The 16587-nt window shown below is 39.3% G+C and overlaps 1 protein-coding gene across 3 annotated transcripts in view; it reads left to right on the plus strand.

Annotated features, from left to right (window-relative positions):
* Positions 1-16587, plus strand: part of WDFY4 (WDFY family member 4) — a 143236-nt gene that overhangs the window by 18927 nt on the left and 107722 nt on the right. For 2 of the 3 annotated variants that reach the window (XM_084526105.1, XM_084526104.1), the window contains 11 exons: positions 563-677; positions 1277-1380; positions 2792-2938; positions 3562-3751; positions 4263-4452; positions 6131-6291; positions 6703-7155; positions 8771-8875; positions 9724-9914; positions 12264-12874; positions 15875-15968. In XM_084526105.1, coding sequence (XP_084382231.1) covers positions 563-677; positions 1277-1380; positions 2792-2938; positions 3562-3751; positions 4263-4452; positions 6131-6291; positions 6703-7155; positions 8771-8875; positions 9724-9914; positions 12264-12874; positions 15875-15968 — 2361 coding nt within the window. Of the gene's footprint in view, positions 1-562; positions 678-1246; positions 1381-2791; positions 2939-3561; positions 3752-4262; positions 4453-6130; positions 6292-6702; positions 7156-8770; positions 8876-9723; positions 9915-12263; positions 12875-15874; positions 15969-16587 lie in introns of those variants that run through there. The other variant, XM_084526106.1, reaches the window with a different exon arrangement.

The raw sequence follows: 16587 nt of genomic DNA on the forward strand, positions 1-16587 counted from the left end.
ATTTCAGTTTCTAAGTAGCTGAGACTGTGCAATGACTTACTGAACAGAGAAAATGCAGTTTTTATTTTGTTTTTATTTCTGAAAAATATTTTATCTTTTTGCTTATGACTGTCTTTAGTTTTGGGAAAACAATTTTTGGAGAAAGATATTCTTTTACTTGAATTTTTGGGCAACTCTAACACTAATCTCTTTAAGGTACAGACTGCTGTATTATTTTAAAATGGGCTAGCATGCATTTTGTTACAAATAAATATTGGCACAGAGGCAGTGACAGACATCTAAGCTGTTTTGATTATATCCATTGGAGAAAATAATGTAAATGCTGTCTGGCCAGGTGCATTATGTGAGTCAAATGTTGCCTCTTCCAGGTTGACTTGTGCATCTGTAGGGTCGGACTTCTGCTAGTCCATTAAACAGCATTTGCCAGACAACACTGTCTGGGGAGGGAATTTTGAAGGGAAATGTTAACTTTAGGTTTATGTATATTTATTACTACTTCTCAATCCACCAAACACATGCTGTATCAGAAACTTTTAAACAGTTTTTCACCCTTGGATTTCAGGCCTGGGAACAGTCTGCTGGAGTAATTGTATTCCCCAACATTCAGCTGTTAGCCAGTGAAGTTTCCAAGCTTCTGACCAAGGAGATTAAGAAGAATCTCAATGGCAAGCCTGCAGGTAACGATCCCATAGCATTTCTACTGGGCATTTGCTGTTATTCATCTGTCCTCTATGCTATGTTACACACTTTGTATGAGGGAAATAAAGAGAATAGAAAATGCTGAGCATACATGTAGCATGCCAAATCTTCTACCAGTGCTAGCCCACACCTATTAGGTGCGACTGTGCTGAAGATCTGGACTTGTATGCCACACCAAACTTTATTTTGGAGCTTGTAGGTAGAAATGTATAGCACTGCAGCTATGCAGTAAAAGAGTAGGCTACACTTAACATTCTGAAGAGCTTTATTTAATGGGAAATGTAGGCCAGTCCCATTTGGCTTTCCTGGTGCCTTTTGTACACTCTTTGCACTAGTCAGTTGGCAAACTTCATGAACTGAGACGATATTCCCAGTGCAGCTTGTCAGTTTATGGAAAGTAGTTTACGTGAACTGGCCTGAGCCTGTTGTTGGATCAAAATCCTTTCATGTTTTTCCATTCACCTCTGAGGTTTTGCTAGTGTAATTTTGTAAAATGTGTCAGATCTGTTAAGAAAGGATCAATGCAGTGTTTTCACCTTTCATTAAGGAATTGAAGTTTAATGTTTTGTGGTAACAGAGGAAGCTCGGCTGGCTTTGGAGCAATTGCTGCAACAGAAAGGGGAAGCAGAAGATGGCTATTTGCTCCTGAAATCAGTGTATCTACTCTCACAGACTGATGTGGTAAGAGAAATAATTACGAAGGGTTTGTTTTGTTTTGTTTTAATTTTATTTTTATTTTTATTTTTTAGTTCTGAGAGACTTGGTAACCACCCCAACAGTGGAACATCTAGGACTTAAAATGTTTGTTTTGTACCCAGCGCTTTATGCATCAGCATGTCCAGGGTATAGTCAGAGAGAGAACATGCTAGCAGGTTTACAGTCCAGGCTTTTCTAAAATAGGGAAGTAAGTGTTCTGTGCTTTCAGATACCCTTTTGTTTTGGTAATCAGACAGCTGTTTTTTCTAGTATTTGTCTGATTTTTCTCCATTGTCTATTGCGGCTCTTCAGCCTTTCTTTGTCACTCCAGCTTACATATCAAGGAGATGACTGGTAAGGATCTGTCTGCTGATACTGCAGTGGTTGCATTCTCATTTTGCAGCACTTCAAAGCATTTCAGAGTCTATCTGTATGCCCATCCTCAATGCAGACTGGCACCAGCAGTACAGCCTGCTGGTGATGTGTGAGGGTGCATTTATCCCTGGCATTGAACTGAGCAGTTTGTCTCCTTATTTAGATAAATGAAAACAAAATCTTACTGTTTGCTGCTGGTAGGCATGATCTGTGTCACAGAAAGGAGGTGTATAAAATTATATATAGTTAGTCACAGTGTGAAGTTTCTTGTTGAGGTTTGTGCTTTTCAGAAATGTTTCTATTTTTTTCTAGTACAGACTCACAAAAAAACCTTTGTATCACAAACCCCACTCTTCTTTTTAGTTTGCTAATTTTGAACTTGATTATTGCATGCCAAATGGGCACCCTGGGATGCCACTTCTTTAAGTTGCAAAGAGCCATTAGCAGATAGAAGGAAACTAAGTGCTGAGAAACATTGTGAAGAAGCAGTGTGTCTATTTATAAAAGCTATAATTAGAAGTGTTTGTGCACTTACTGAATGAGTTGTAAAAGAAAAGGAATTATAGCTAAGTTGCTGCTATGCTAGGGTCAAGGATGGAATGGAGAACTTACGCTTTTAACATACCAGGCTTCTGTGTTGTCCTGTGAATTAATGATAAAAGAGGTACTGTCTGCCCCTGGATTTATTACTATTGTAGCTGCTAGTTAGTTTGCAGGTTATATGCTTTATCAGCTGTAGGTCTGCTTATGTAGGACACGGTAAGCATCTGTCAAAGCTTTATTTGATCTGGGGTGGGAATTCCTAGGAACAGCTGTGACAATGCACGGTCAGTGTGTTTGCTTCTCCCAAGAGGGTCTCTAGAGCCATGATCTGATTGCCATGCTAGTGTGCCCTTGAGCACTTCTAAGAATAAAATACTTAGGTAACTGGTTCACCTGTTAAGACTATGCTTGGTGTTTAGAAACATATGGAAAGTGCAGTCAGCTTCTGGAGGGTCTGATTTTGTTTTTTCTTACTTAGAGAACTTTGAGGAACATCATTGGATCTGGCCTTCCAGCTGCTCTGATGCAGTGCCTGTACCTTTTCTTTACTTTTCCTCTGAAGAAAACCAGTGATGATGGAGAGACAAGTGAGAATGAGACTCAAACTCAGGAGATGCTTGTTAAGGTGAGTTGCCCCTCTGGCAGTTTCTTTGCCCTGAGTGCTCACATTCATTCAGGCTTCAGAATGGAACTGGTGGTGATTCAGATGTCCAAATAAAGGAATAAATTAGGACTGAAAAATCACTGAACAAGTATCAGAAGCCTTATAAAACAATCTAGATGATGCAATTATCTCTTATTTTGTTAAGTGAAACAGCATAACTTATATTCAAAACCCAAAAATTTAAAAAAATATCCTAGTGGAAGTTACGCTTGTTAATTTCACTGCATGTTATCTTCTGGCATCAGTAGCTAAACTGATTTTTTTTTCTCCCCCATTTAACTGCTCAAAAATTGATGATGGATAGAACAACCACTGATTTAGATTTGTTTATTTTTTTCAGTTTGACCTGGCTCACTGTATCCAGTTTTCATTTCTTAATTCCTGTGTTTACAAGTTTAGGAGGGCTTTGGTACTACAGTACTGTGGTCCCCCTATAAGCTCTGCAGTGACCCCACACAGAGTTTTGTGCTGCTTTGGTTTTCAGTGGATGAGTACAGCTGTGGTCATGTTGGGTTAATGCTGGCCTTTGTCTCCCAGGTATTTGTTGAGTTGTTTACTGTAGCTGATGTTTGTTTTCTTTTCAGATAATGCTTAACATGTATAGAGAGGAACAAGGTGTAGAGGAACTTCTGGCAGCTGATAAGCTTCAGTCATTAATTATAGCAACTGCTTCCCTCTGGGACCAGTGTAACCATTCGTGGAAAGTACCCACAGGCTGTGTGCTGCGAACAATTTCAAAAGCTCAGACCAGAAACAGCATCCTATACCTACAAGGTTTGGTTTAGTAATTTGGCTTCTCTTTTCCTTGTGGCTGTCCTGCGAATTAATTGTCAAGAAAATTTTCTCTGGGATAGGTTTTTATCTCTACAGTAGCTGATACTCAGTCAACTGAAAACAATGGGCTCTTAACTGTCCAGACAGGAGCTTTATTTAGTGATGATAGACATCTAGAAACTGAGGATTTCTCCACACACACACAAAAAATTACTGGCAAGGGTCCATCCCACCTGATCACACTCTTGTAGACAAGCATAAAACTTTTTTTCAGTAATGTGAGGCTCGTCAACATTCGCAATAGAAGGTTGATGGCACTGCCAGAGGAGCAGTATCTTTTTTTGGATGATATCATGATTGGTTGTGAGTTATATTCTCATTTCTTTCTAGACTATTTGTCTAATGTTAAAAACTTGTTCCATTTTTGTCAGTAACTTCAAACTTGTTTGACTCTCAGTTCTTAAATACCTGTGTTTTTTGTTTGTTTTGTTTTGTTTTGTTTTCCCTACAGCTGTGGACTGCATTAAAATAGCTATTCAGAATCTCTTTAAACTGGCTGATACACTACCTGCTTGTGATGTGTGTGAAGCTGTTAGTATCATGTTGTGCTTTGTGAAAGATTCCTATCCCATATCATCAGTTTTATTAACAGAGTTTGAAAATAATGATGGCTACCAACTCCTGCTAAAAGTTCTTCTCAGGTAAGTGTAGAAGTTTTTTGTTTATTTCTAGAGGATGGTAAAACTTCATTTTCACAAGGTGTGTTGATCTGCTTTAAAATGTTGGTCATATAAGTAATACTGTGTGGATGCAAAGCCAGTAATAGTCTCTGACATTGAGTCTCTCATTGCTATTTTGGGAGGGGAAGCAGTTCATAACTTCTTCTACTGAAACCATAACAGAAATTAACTGTAGGAGAAGTTAGTTTACAGGTTGGGTAGGGACTTACCGAACAGAAAGCAAGGGTTTTTCATCAGTTATTAGGATTAGAAGGGATCTGGGAGGCTGAGAATCTTAGAACCATTCTGGTTGGAAAAGACCCCTAAGATCATCTAGTCCAACCTTGTTTTAGGTAAAGAGGTGAACTCTTAATCCAGAAATACACTCAGCTAGGGAGTGAAAGCAGATCTCCTTGCAGTGCAGAAGACAAAAATTCACACAATTTTATATTTTAAAAAGTTAAGTTCTTCTGAACTGAGATGAATTTGAAAATATCAGATTAAATTCAAACTAGTCATCCTAATCAAAAGTACAGAGCAGAATCTTTTAGTCTTCTTGTTATTCTCACTGCCTAAACAAGCTGTGAGTTTGCTGCGTCAGAACAGAATGTTATACCGTTTCCCCAGAAGTGCTTAGCTTTTTTTCCTTTTTTTTCTTTAATACTGTATGAAGAGAGCACTTCCAGATCTTCTCAATACATTGTTTTTTCCATTATGGCTTTGCCTAATCTTGTACGTTTTCTCCAACACTCGAAAGAACTTTGGTCCCTGACCAGAACATCAGGCTTAGGATGTATTTGTAATTTGAATGTAGGGTGTTCATGGATCCAAACTAGGTGGACATTATTTCTGATGTTTTCTTGCAGGGCAAAAAATTACTGACCTACAGTTGGAAGAAGCTTTGTCTCTTTTTATCTGGCAGTGTTTTCTTTAGTTACCATGGAGTGTCTAGCTTTCTCTTCTAAATAAGTTGTGTTGAAAGATGGCTATTTCTGAAGAAAATCTATCCACATAAGGGAAGAAACATATGATCTATATCAGCAAGGGCTATGACTGTCTCACTCTTTTTTAACTGATAAAACCAGTCTGGGGAGACAGAAATAGTCTCAGGGCTTCATTTTTTTGTCTCTTCCCAGCAAATACTGGCAGCAAAGGGTAGGCAGAGAACTTTCACTGAACTTTTTATTTGCCCGATTTCTTATTTTATGATGCATGGAATTTGTTCTTCAGATAAAGAAAATTCTGTTTACAGAATATTCTTCCCCACCAGGTTACATTCTTCCCTGCTAAAATCGAACACTAGCATTTTCCCTCACCATTCTTCTTGCTTATAAAACATTGTTTTCTTTCTGAGAGACTTTCCTCACTTCTCATATCTATTGCTCTGCCACTAACCCATGCCCAGATACTGCCGTTTTCATTAAGATTTAATCCTCTCTATGCAGTATAGAATAGAATGGCATGACAAGCAGATGTTTCTGCCCTTTGACAGTTGCTGTCTTAGGTCTAAACTATTACACATCTGGGGTGACAGCTCAAACTATTTCATTACCTAGGACAGACATGGTATGTTCATGTTTGATTCAGTACGTGCTGCTGTGTCCAAAAAGTTTACATTACTAAGGCATGAACACATGACTGTCCCAACTTTTGTTGCTAGATGTGAGGGGTTGCAGCAAAATGAAGGAGACCCCTATCTGAATGAGATTCTGGACATGCTGACTTGCCTTACAACCTGTGGAAAAACTGAACTGAAAGTTTCTGGCAATATTGTACACCCGCAATTACCGCACTTTGATTTTGAACGGACACGGTCTTCTGGTACAGTATATACGTGTTGATATGTAGGTGGATCATAAAAAAAAAGAAAAGGGGGGGGGGGGGGGAGGATCTGTTCAGCATGCCTCTTAAGAGGGAGGAAATCACAGAATCACAGAATCACAGAATTTCTAGAATGCTTAAAATTGTATAAAACTGAGTGTTACCTACATCAAAATGAACTGACCATATCAGTTGTATGGTCTGGTTGTAGGTTGTGAATGTGGCTCCCAGACACATTCTTTGTATCTGTGATTCCTGTTTCTGGTCTCAGATGTGACTGAATATTAGTAGTTAAAGTTCTTGCAGATAAAATCATCATATTAATCATAATGATATAAATCATCATTTAATCATATTTATGATTTAAAAGGAGAAAAAAACAAAGGGCTATCTCACCTGTTTTTCTTGCAGGAATGACAGTGAAAAATCTCCAAGCTTTTCAGGTGTTGCAGTCTATTTTTCAGAAAAGTAATGATCAGCACCTTTGTGGAAGAATCTTAGGAGCAATTGGTACCATATGGGCCTGGAACATGGTGAACTTCTTTCTTCTGGAATGGACACTACAACCTATCAACAAGTTTACTGACATAATCCATTTCAAACCACACCCAGTCCAGGTCCAATTTTTCAGACTGGTGGAGTCAATAGTGCTAGACCTGTCCTACATCCCCCATGAAATTTTGAAGAAGGTTCAGTATTTGATAAAGGAAAATGTAGTGCCAATCTGCACTTTAACAGCTCTCCAGTGTCTTCTCAGCATGACCAAGAAGGATCCACTATTTAGCGACATATTCCGGGACTCAGGGTTGTTAGGCCTACTGTTGGCACTTTTGAGGAAGCAAGCCAAGATCCTGAGGAAGTCAGGTACAACTGTCATTTGTGATGACTCTGAGGCAGGCATATCGATAGGAAAGAATACATCTCTTTCTACAATCAATTAAAAAATATACTGAGTAGCTAGATTTCTGTCTGGAAGCCAGCTGGCCTAACTTTAAATTTGAGATGTTTCTGTCATACTAAGCCAGGTCCTCTCTGAATTCTTAGTGAACAGAATGAAACTATAACTATCCTAAACAGCTCATGTAATGTCTTCACTGATGTACAGTCAATTACTCTGGAAGGGTACCATTCATCCCATATTTCTAAACTGGTCTTGATTTGGGATTCTCTGAGATGACAGCTTGATAGTAGAGGAAGAAAGCTTCCCACAGAACTTAGTTCGTATGAAAACAGCACTTAGTCCTGAGGACTCATTATGGAAGGAGGTTTCTCAAATTTTGGATGTACAATACTCACAATTACTACTATCCATTCTAGTGATATAGGAGATATCTATATCAGGTACTTATATAGTTATTTGACAGGAAGGTTCATGTGTAGTAACTGTAGGGTACAGCTGACTTACAGTAAAGGCTAACATATTTAAAAGCTTTTTTTAAACTATTTTAAATCATTATAAAAATGCCTGTGCTGTATGAATTAGGAAATGCCTTTAAATTTCATAATAATAGTCATCTAACTGAGAAGGGACCCAAAGTACTAGGTATAACTTCTGGAGTAGCAAACACAATTGAATAATTTATATATGTTTATTCCAAGCAACAAACAGAATATGAATTGCAACAGAAGTTCCAGTGTGTGGATGCCCATTACCTGCAAGGAAACTCAGCTTTGAGTCCTTGATATCAGAGAGTTCGAATTTTGTATGACAGTATTTAAAGAGTGTCAAGATAAGTTGCCAAGAATGGTTGTATGTATCTTCCATTTATCAGCTAGCTGGTGTATTTTACTGCCTTAGATCACTTAGTGATGAAAATTGTACAGAATGAGTGACTGAATAGCTAGATAATTTGTAACTTCAGATGAAAAGATGAAGAGGGGCAAGTGGGAACACACTGTGCAGGGATCAATGATTCCCTCTCTTGGTTTCTAGAAATGATCTGCAAACTTCAGGGCCTTTAGAGCTTAAAACAAAACCAACCCGCTATCTTACACTGTCTGATTCTGGAAAAGTTTGCCTTTAAACATGCAGACATTTTCTGCTTTGTACTTTTAGTTGTAGATAGTGCTTTGTACTATCTGTTGGTCTATTTTTCCACTTCACAGCTCAGAAGCTGTAATGTTCTTTTACTTGTGTGTGCTCCTGCTAGGTATTACTGAACAGGTCACTTTACGTCAGCTATGTAAGTGGGAAGTAGAAACATAGCTATTACTAGTATTGTCCATAGTTATGCAAGAGTTTGGGATGCAGAGCCTAGAGTCAAATCTGTGTTTCCCAATTCCAGACTAAACCCTGATTGCTAGACAGTGCCCTGGATGTCTTTTGCTGCTCACTTTAGAGCTCAAGTAGTCTGCAAATAATATTTAATTGAACTACAATTTGCTGGAGAATTGGTTTTATTTTTTTAGTTTAAGATAATCTAACTACAGTTAACCACATCTTGTATAAATTTTATTACTACTTCTAATACACTGACAGCTGGAACCCATCTGCCTGCTCCAGAAGAAGGCACTGAGAAGGAATTAAATGCTGTCATGCTGAAGATGGTGGCTGCACTTACTCTGGGGTCTGTAAGGAACACTGGTAAGAAATGACATGACTGCATTGCTTTGGTGATAAATGGCCATGATGCCTCTTCAGGTGCACCAGTGAACTTTCTGGCTTTTGTGCTTCAGTGAGAAGTGTAGGGATGACAGTGTTACACCAGAAATATGGTAAAGATATCCACATTCTCTACAATGAGACTTACCCTGGTAGTTGTGCTACTTCCCTCATCCACGTGGATGACCCTAAAACATTTAGACAGAAGATGTAAACTTTACTTACTGAAAACAAAATTGTGTGTAAGAGTTTTATGTATTGTTTGTTCATCCATGTTTTCTTCCATGGTGTCTGTTATGTGAAATCTTGACGTGATCAGACACATGATGGGTCACACTCATACATTCAGTATTGGCACAATTAAGAGAGAGGTTTGTGTGGGGAGTCTTGTGGAACAGTAAAACATAGAAGATCCTTTTTACTCCTGTATTACTGAGTACTGCAATCTGCTCATTTAATTCAGTCTTGAATTCTAGAGTCATCATTTGCAGCATCTTACATAATGCAAATGTATCATCACAAACTGCCCCAAACAAGTCTCCTTCATAAACTAAAGGAATGTTTAAGATGAAAACTAATTAGGCACCTTTTCATGCATTATCGAATTGGGAAACTATCATCTCTGATGGTTAGAGACTGTGATCATCCTGTGATTTTATCCCCTCTCGTCCTCTTCAGTTTGTGTCCATTAGCTTAACAATCTTTTCTTTCTTGCCTCTCACGCTGTATTTGTAGAAATTTGGCACTACACACCAACACTGAAAACCTGCTTCTAAAAACTACAAACAAAGTATACTTTAAGTAACAAATGATACTGTATTTTTCCCCAGTTGTTTTAAAGGACTATGGAATGGTGCCATACATAAAGATATTTTTGGATGATGAGTGCTACAGGAGTGCTACTCTTAGCATCTTGGAGCAGCTATCAGTCATCAACTATGAAGAATATATGAGCATTGTTATTGGAGCCCTCTGTTCTTCTACTCAAGGGGAACTAAATCTGAAACTAGATCTGCTGAAGGTAATTAACATGGATTCCAAGTTGGTTGTTGTTTTCTTGGAAACTGTTTGGCTTGTGGCAAATTGCTATAGATCTTTTCCCAGCACTGTGTTTTTCCAGGAAGGTAAGTACTGAAGAGGAAGGAGCTACGGACCAGTTTTTGATTCTGGTAGATCAAGTGCTTTGACTTTTAGTGGGGGCCATCTGTGTGGTCAGCACCTTCCTTCAGTATCAGACTGAAATACCATGAACTTAAGTAGTAACACATGACAGAGAAATGGAGGTGGCAAATATTAGGGCACGGTTGTATGTGTAGTTATATGTAATGTGACAGAGAAAGGGCAAACAAATGTGAATAAAAATGGAGATGTGGAGGGAGGATGTGGGAAGAGGTAAAAGAGTAAGATTGGAGGGGGGGCAGGGTAGGCATGAGATGGAATAGCTTGATTCTGATATGTTCCCGAGGTTGTAGCTTTGCTGTCCTTAATTTGGTAATCTCTTACATACACCAGTGTTAGGGGAAAAACAGAGGTGAGTTCATGGTAAGGGGGATTCTTATGGATGTTTATGGAGAGTCTGATCCATAGGCAACTGAAGCAGGGGAAAGAATCAGTGTGCTTTATTCTGGTTTAGGTCATAAGCATCAAACTGAAAAGCAGCAGTGTTGTAAGAATTAATTTAAAGTTTCATTCTGCCTTCTCTACCAGGTGTGAACAGAATTCATCTTTTAGCACAATAAAGCAGCTCTTTTTGTGATAAAATAACCATGTTACTTTAAATTTTGTCACTTTTCATAGCTTTGATTTGAAACAGTAAAGTTTAACAATGTTTGTAGAGAAGTTGAGTGCAGTGTCCAAACTAATATGAAAATAAATGCAGCTTTGGTGTCTAATTCTGACAAATGATAACTGTATTAAAACATAATGTAAGCAAATGAATTTATTATCTGCATCCATTGGGACTGTGATTGTGTTATACACAAATTCAGATTGATTTGCTAATATATATTTAGCTGTTAAAGCCTGAGCCCAAATGTAATTAGCACTGCCGTATTCCAGGGTGGCACGTGGACAATTATGAGGAATAACAAATAATGGAATGTGAAATAAATTCTGTTAACGTTAACTGAGTTAGGGGGTTTCCAGCAGACATCAGTTTTATAGATTCAAGACAGAGGAATACTAACTCATAGGCGATTAAATTCTAACTGAGTTAGCGCTGGAGGAAATGTGGTTACTGTTGACCTTCCCTGAAATGTGTTAAAGCCATCCTGATAACTTCAACTCTTGAGTTATTAAATTTACTCCCTGTTCAGAAGTCTCTGCCTGGTTTGATGCATTATCATACAAAATTGAATGGCAGTAAAGGCGTTTCTCTTCCCCCTCTAGTTCTGGCAACCTTTTCTCACGGTCCTAGATCCTGTTACTGGGAGATTCACTTGTTAGAACTGTTCCTCTTCAGCAGTGTGGAAAGATACAGATTCAAATTTGGAAGGCCACCAGTGCCTGAAAGAGCATCATCTTTACAAAACAGATTGTTGATCATCCCCTAAACCTGGGATGGATTGCATTCAAATACACTAGACTGCTTCCTTGCTTCCTCACAACCTTTTTTTTTTTTTTTTTTTTCCCAACTGACTTTACTTCCACTGCTATAATTCTTAACATCTTTGCTAGATTTGTTTTGCAATGGCAAGCCCGTACTATTTCAAATTTACAAGTGGAATAGGTTAGGTTTTATACCCGTGTAATATTATCAAGTGGCATTCACTTACAGCCTGCTTTAAGCCCACGTAAGTCAGAGAAACCTAAGAACATTGTTGTCTTTGGATTTGACTCTTCATGGTTGTTTTTATTCTAAAGTGTTGTGCAAACTATAAAAATAACCCTACTGAGAATGGGAATTGTTGCTTTTCTTAAAGAGGAGAGCCTACTACTTGCTGTATTCTTTGGGCTATACTTGGTCACTTTTTTTTTTTTCATCTTAAGCTTTCTTGAAAGTGTCTGAGAAGAGATTAGCCAAAGGTCTGAAACAGTATCTCTGACCAAACTAGCTAAGCTATGTAATGCAGGATTTTTTTCTTTACTTTATTCCTGTTAACACCATTTCTCACCTGTCAGACTGACTGTGGGTTTTCTCCTGAGGGTGTGTATGAATCTAGGATGTTTGACTCTGTGGGTACATGGGAGAAGGAGGGTGGAGAAAAGATGTGCTGTGGTGACCTTACCTTTGACCAACTTTTTTTTTTTCTATTCTGAGTGAAATTTCAGTGAAAGAATTTTGCAAAACATTTGCAATTTTAAAATATTCTTATTTTTTGCCCTTTCTTTTAAGTGTTTCTTTTGTTTCTTTTCTTCACAATGTTTATAGTCACTCCTGAGAATATTGGAGAGTCCCAAAAGTCATTCAGCTTTCAGAACTTGCAGCGGATTCAATGGACTCCTGTCTCTTCTCTCAGACATGGAAGGTGCCTTGCAGGACCCTCCATCTGGGCTATGGGCAGCAGTTGGACAGAATCGCATAATGGAGCTTGTTTTCTACACACTTCAGGGGATAACAGCAGCCCTGCATCTGGACCCTGTTAACAGTGACTTCTTTCAGAGGAACAGCCTCTTTGAAAAGATGGCAGAGGATCTTGGGTCACTTGGTTGTTTCTGGACGCAAAGAGAATGGCAAATCCCTCTGAGCCTTGAGAAGAAAAGGACGTTTGCAGAATTCTTGGATGCAGCTTTCTGCTCCTCAGAACCTTTCCCAGCATGGCTGAAGAACTGCATATGGATTTTGAATTTTCTTGATCATATGGTTAAAGGAACTCTCCATCTGGAGAGCTACTTTAAGGAGATAAAGCCAGAGATGGGTGAGCCATCGAGAGATGATCAGGAGGGATCTGAAGCTCAAGAAGAACATCCTGTTACTTTCAAAAGATTAGTCAACAAATTACCTGCCTCAGCATACAGGTTATGGGAAAATCCTGAGGAGAAGTAAGTCCTGATTTTACTACAGGAAATATAGTAGTAAGACTGGTATCTGCGTTTTATATGGTAGTAAACTGAGGCAGGGTGTGGCAAAATTTCCCTAGACCAAACAAATCAGTCATACAGTCCCAAATGCCAGGCCTTCAGATAGCAGAAGTCATGTCATTTTGAAAGGTAAATGGTGGTAAACATTAGGGCATGTATATTTAGTGGAGCAGTGGGACACAGAAGCCTGAGAGTTGCACAGTTAGAGCTGAAGGTTCTGGCATGTGCAATGTGTGAGCAGCATTGGGTTCTAAGGAGGGTTGTTGGGGCTTGCAACTAATAATTAGTGTCTACTTGAACATTCTCCAATCAATTTTGACTTTTTTTAAACAGTGTGGGAAGCTTTTTCCAGTCACCTGATACATGAAAAATAAAAGCTTTTAAATTATTTTAGATGCTCCTGGATGTGTGTGCGCCCACACGTGCACTCGCTGGCTCATCTAGTTGTACAGCTTAAATAGAGAAAGCTGGGAAAGGAACAGTCATGCTGCATGCCAGATATAGTGGAGTATGGCAGGAAGAAAAGACTACACCAGAGATCAATGTAGCTGTCATCTGTGAATCAGTGCTAAGTTATTTACATTTCATAATTTGTGAGATCTGCCCCTTCCTGTGTCTGCAGCTTTATCTTGGATCTCGCAGTCTTTTTCTCAAAAATGTTTCTCGTTGAAGTTACAGCTAAAAACGTTGAGTGCAGTGCTTACGACTGGGAGATTTCTTCAGCCCTTGCTTTAGACTATTCCTCAGTCATCAGTGTATGCAAACAGCAGAATATATTCTAGCAAGCTGTCAATTTTCATGACATACAATCTGTATCCTTTTCCAGTAGTAAATTTTCTGAAAATAAAACTAAGAAATCAAGTTCCCAGCATTCCTTCAAGCCTGTGGTTCCCCTTATGCAGCTTCCTCCTAGCTCTACTCCACACTCTCACTTCCTCCTGAAAAAGGCTTCAGCATGGAGCTACGCATTTTGAAAGGAGGAACTTGAGTGCAGCCAGTGTAGGTGGCCTGTGATTCTTTGTCCTGTGACATGGATTTAACATCCCCTGAAGAGGGAGAAAGGAGGTGATCTGGTAGTTCTAGGAGCCTGTGACTCAGACACGGAAATATCAACATTTTAACTGAGTAATATTCTAGCCTCTTACACTGTCCTGTGGTGAATGATGCTGAAAGCTGCTGGGTAACAGGGGAATTTACCCTTTAATTCCTGTCTGAAAAATGGCCTTCTGTGTTCCTGCTCTTGTGTTACTGTTTGAACCACCTCCTGTTTTTCCTTTTGCTGCTGGGGATTTGAGATGGCTTGCTGCAAGCTGTGTTAGTGAGGGTGCTCTCTCTTTGGGAGGAAAGCCCCTCTTTGTGCCCACCCCAGCAGAATGGCTGCTGCAGCTGCCATTGCACAGATTATGCTAATAGATCTTCAGGTTCTTTGTGGCATCTCATTTTGTCCCCATGCCCTCTTTCTTGTCTTGCTGTTAAGTAACAGTCAGTGCAGAGTGCATTTGGGATCCACACAGTGATAGTGATGGGGTAAGGGGAGTGATATCACGGGGCTGACTGGATAGCCCTGAAGCTGGGATATTTGCAAGGGTGAGGAGGTGGTGTATGGAGGCAACTTTTCTGCGAAGACAAGCCAGAAAACGAAGGCCTCTTGAAAAAACAGAGAGAGGGATAGAGATAAGACTGATAGGATATATTTATCTGGTATTCTTGAAGGCAGTGAGAGTCTGGTGCTGACAGGGGAGCAGTGTGATGCTGGTCAGGGACACTGGAGTCACTATTTTCTTAGGTATTTATACCAGATCTGATTTCGATCGATTACACAGAAAATGCAGCAAATGAGCAACTGCTTTGAAAGTGTTGTTTAGCATATTCCTTGAGGGTGCAGTAAGAATTATTTGTCACTGTGTGGCAGTGTGCTACACATTACTTGCTGCTCTGGTGTGTTAGATAAGCCTTTTTTGGTCATGGCTAACAAGTGTTAATTACAGCATTTTATCCTTCTTCAAGTCCCTTGTACATTTTTTTTTATGCTCCCTCTTTTACTTACACCCTTCGATTTATATAGATTGTGAAGCATATTTTGCTTTATTTATTTTTTTTCTGTCTAACTATGGATGTTAGATGTTGCTTGGGCTTTCTTCATGAAGTATTTTTGGGATAGATGTGCACTGTCAGAAACATCACAGCTCCGGTTCAGAGGTGCACCCAGAAATGCTGATGATTCTGTGAACATGCTGATGAACATGCAGTGCCTGGAGTAGAGTTACTGCTATGAAGTGCCTTTGTCTTAGAGGTACATCTGACCTCTAGCCTGCATCATGGCATAAGCAACTTTTCTCTGTGGTAAATTTGATGCCCCAGTTCTTTCCTGTGCCTGAGTGTGCAAAGATGATGCATGGTGAAAATGAAAACTGGTTGGGAAGCACAGATACATAACTTTCTTTTACTTGTTTAAGTAGATTCTGGTGTTAGAAGGAAAGGGTGGCATGCTGATTGCATCAAGGCTGTCTCATCTTCTCATCTTGCTGTTTTGGTTTGAAAGCCCTGAAGTTACTGTCTGACCAAAGTTACAAACTGCTTGGAAATAAAAAATACATGGTACCTTTGGGCTGATGCCTCAGGGAGACCTCTGGTTGTCTGTTCTCTGTACTTCAGGTACCTTCAAAGGTAAAGTTTATTTAAAGAGGCTGCTGCACATCTTTCAACCTGCAGGTTCCTTTCAACCTGCAGGATGAGATCATGATCAGGTTATATCCCATTGTTGTTACTCCCAGGAGGCTCCCATCTGCTCCAGGTCATCTGTATTTTTTGCGGAGACATTTTCCAGTTTTCTCCATTTTCAAATGCCAAGCCTGGTTACAGCTAGGCAGGTTTAATACTGTACTCTGCTGGAACATTAGTTATAACCTCCTTGCTGCTATCAACAATAATTATAAGCCTTATACATCTTTTTTCCTGCAGGTGGGAAATGAGAGACACTGTTATTGTACATCCAGGTGCTGTCTGTGTTATGGTGAGGCTGCTGCCAAAGCTGTACAAAGAGGGACACTCTCAGGTGAGTCTGAGAGGGGGTCCTTGTGAATTTGTTTCAAAACAATCAGTGTTTCCTACCTGTGTCTTGTGTGTGTGGCTTTTGTTTGCAAACTTGGATGAGTTGGGCTTTGATTTCTGTTATAAATTCAGATAAATAATGACAAAGAATGAACAGAACTAGTTTTGAAAATTGTTAAAATATTGCTAATTGATCTAGCAACCAGAACAATCTGGCTCTTTAGGTCTAGCAGTCCATAAGCTTACAATTAATTTAGACTCTGTTTTGCTTTGTCTGGCCTCCAGTACGCACACCCCCTCTGAACAAGTAAACTGCCTACATTGCATCTGCTATCTTGTCTTAAATACTCAAATATGGTTAAAGTACATACAGATGGATTGAAATAAAACCAGATTGTTCATCCAGAGCTATGGAAGATGGGAATGCAACTGCCAGTATATCCCAACTCAAGGCAGCAATTATTGAAATTTTGATAATTACAGTAATTAATTCCTGATAAACAAGTAGAATAGTTAATTGGATGAGAGAGAGTGCCCTCAAGAATGTGAATCTGAGTTGGCTCATGGCTGAGCTGGCTGAGAGTCTGTCAGATCCTCAGTAGATGGCAGTGTTCTTAAAAATT

This window comes from Aythya ferina (genome assembly GCF_964211825.1).
Source record: "Aythya ferina genome assembly, chromosome: 7".
Lineage (NCBI taxonomy): Eukaryota > Metazoa > Chordata > Aves > Anseriformes > Anatidae > Aythya > Aythya ferina.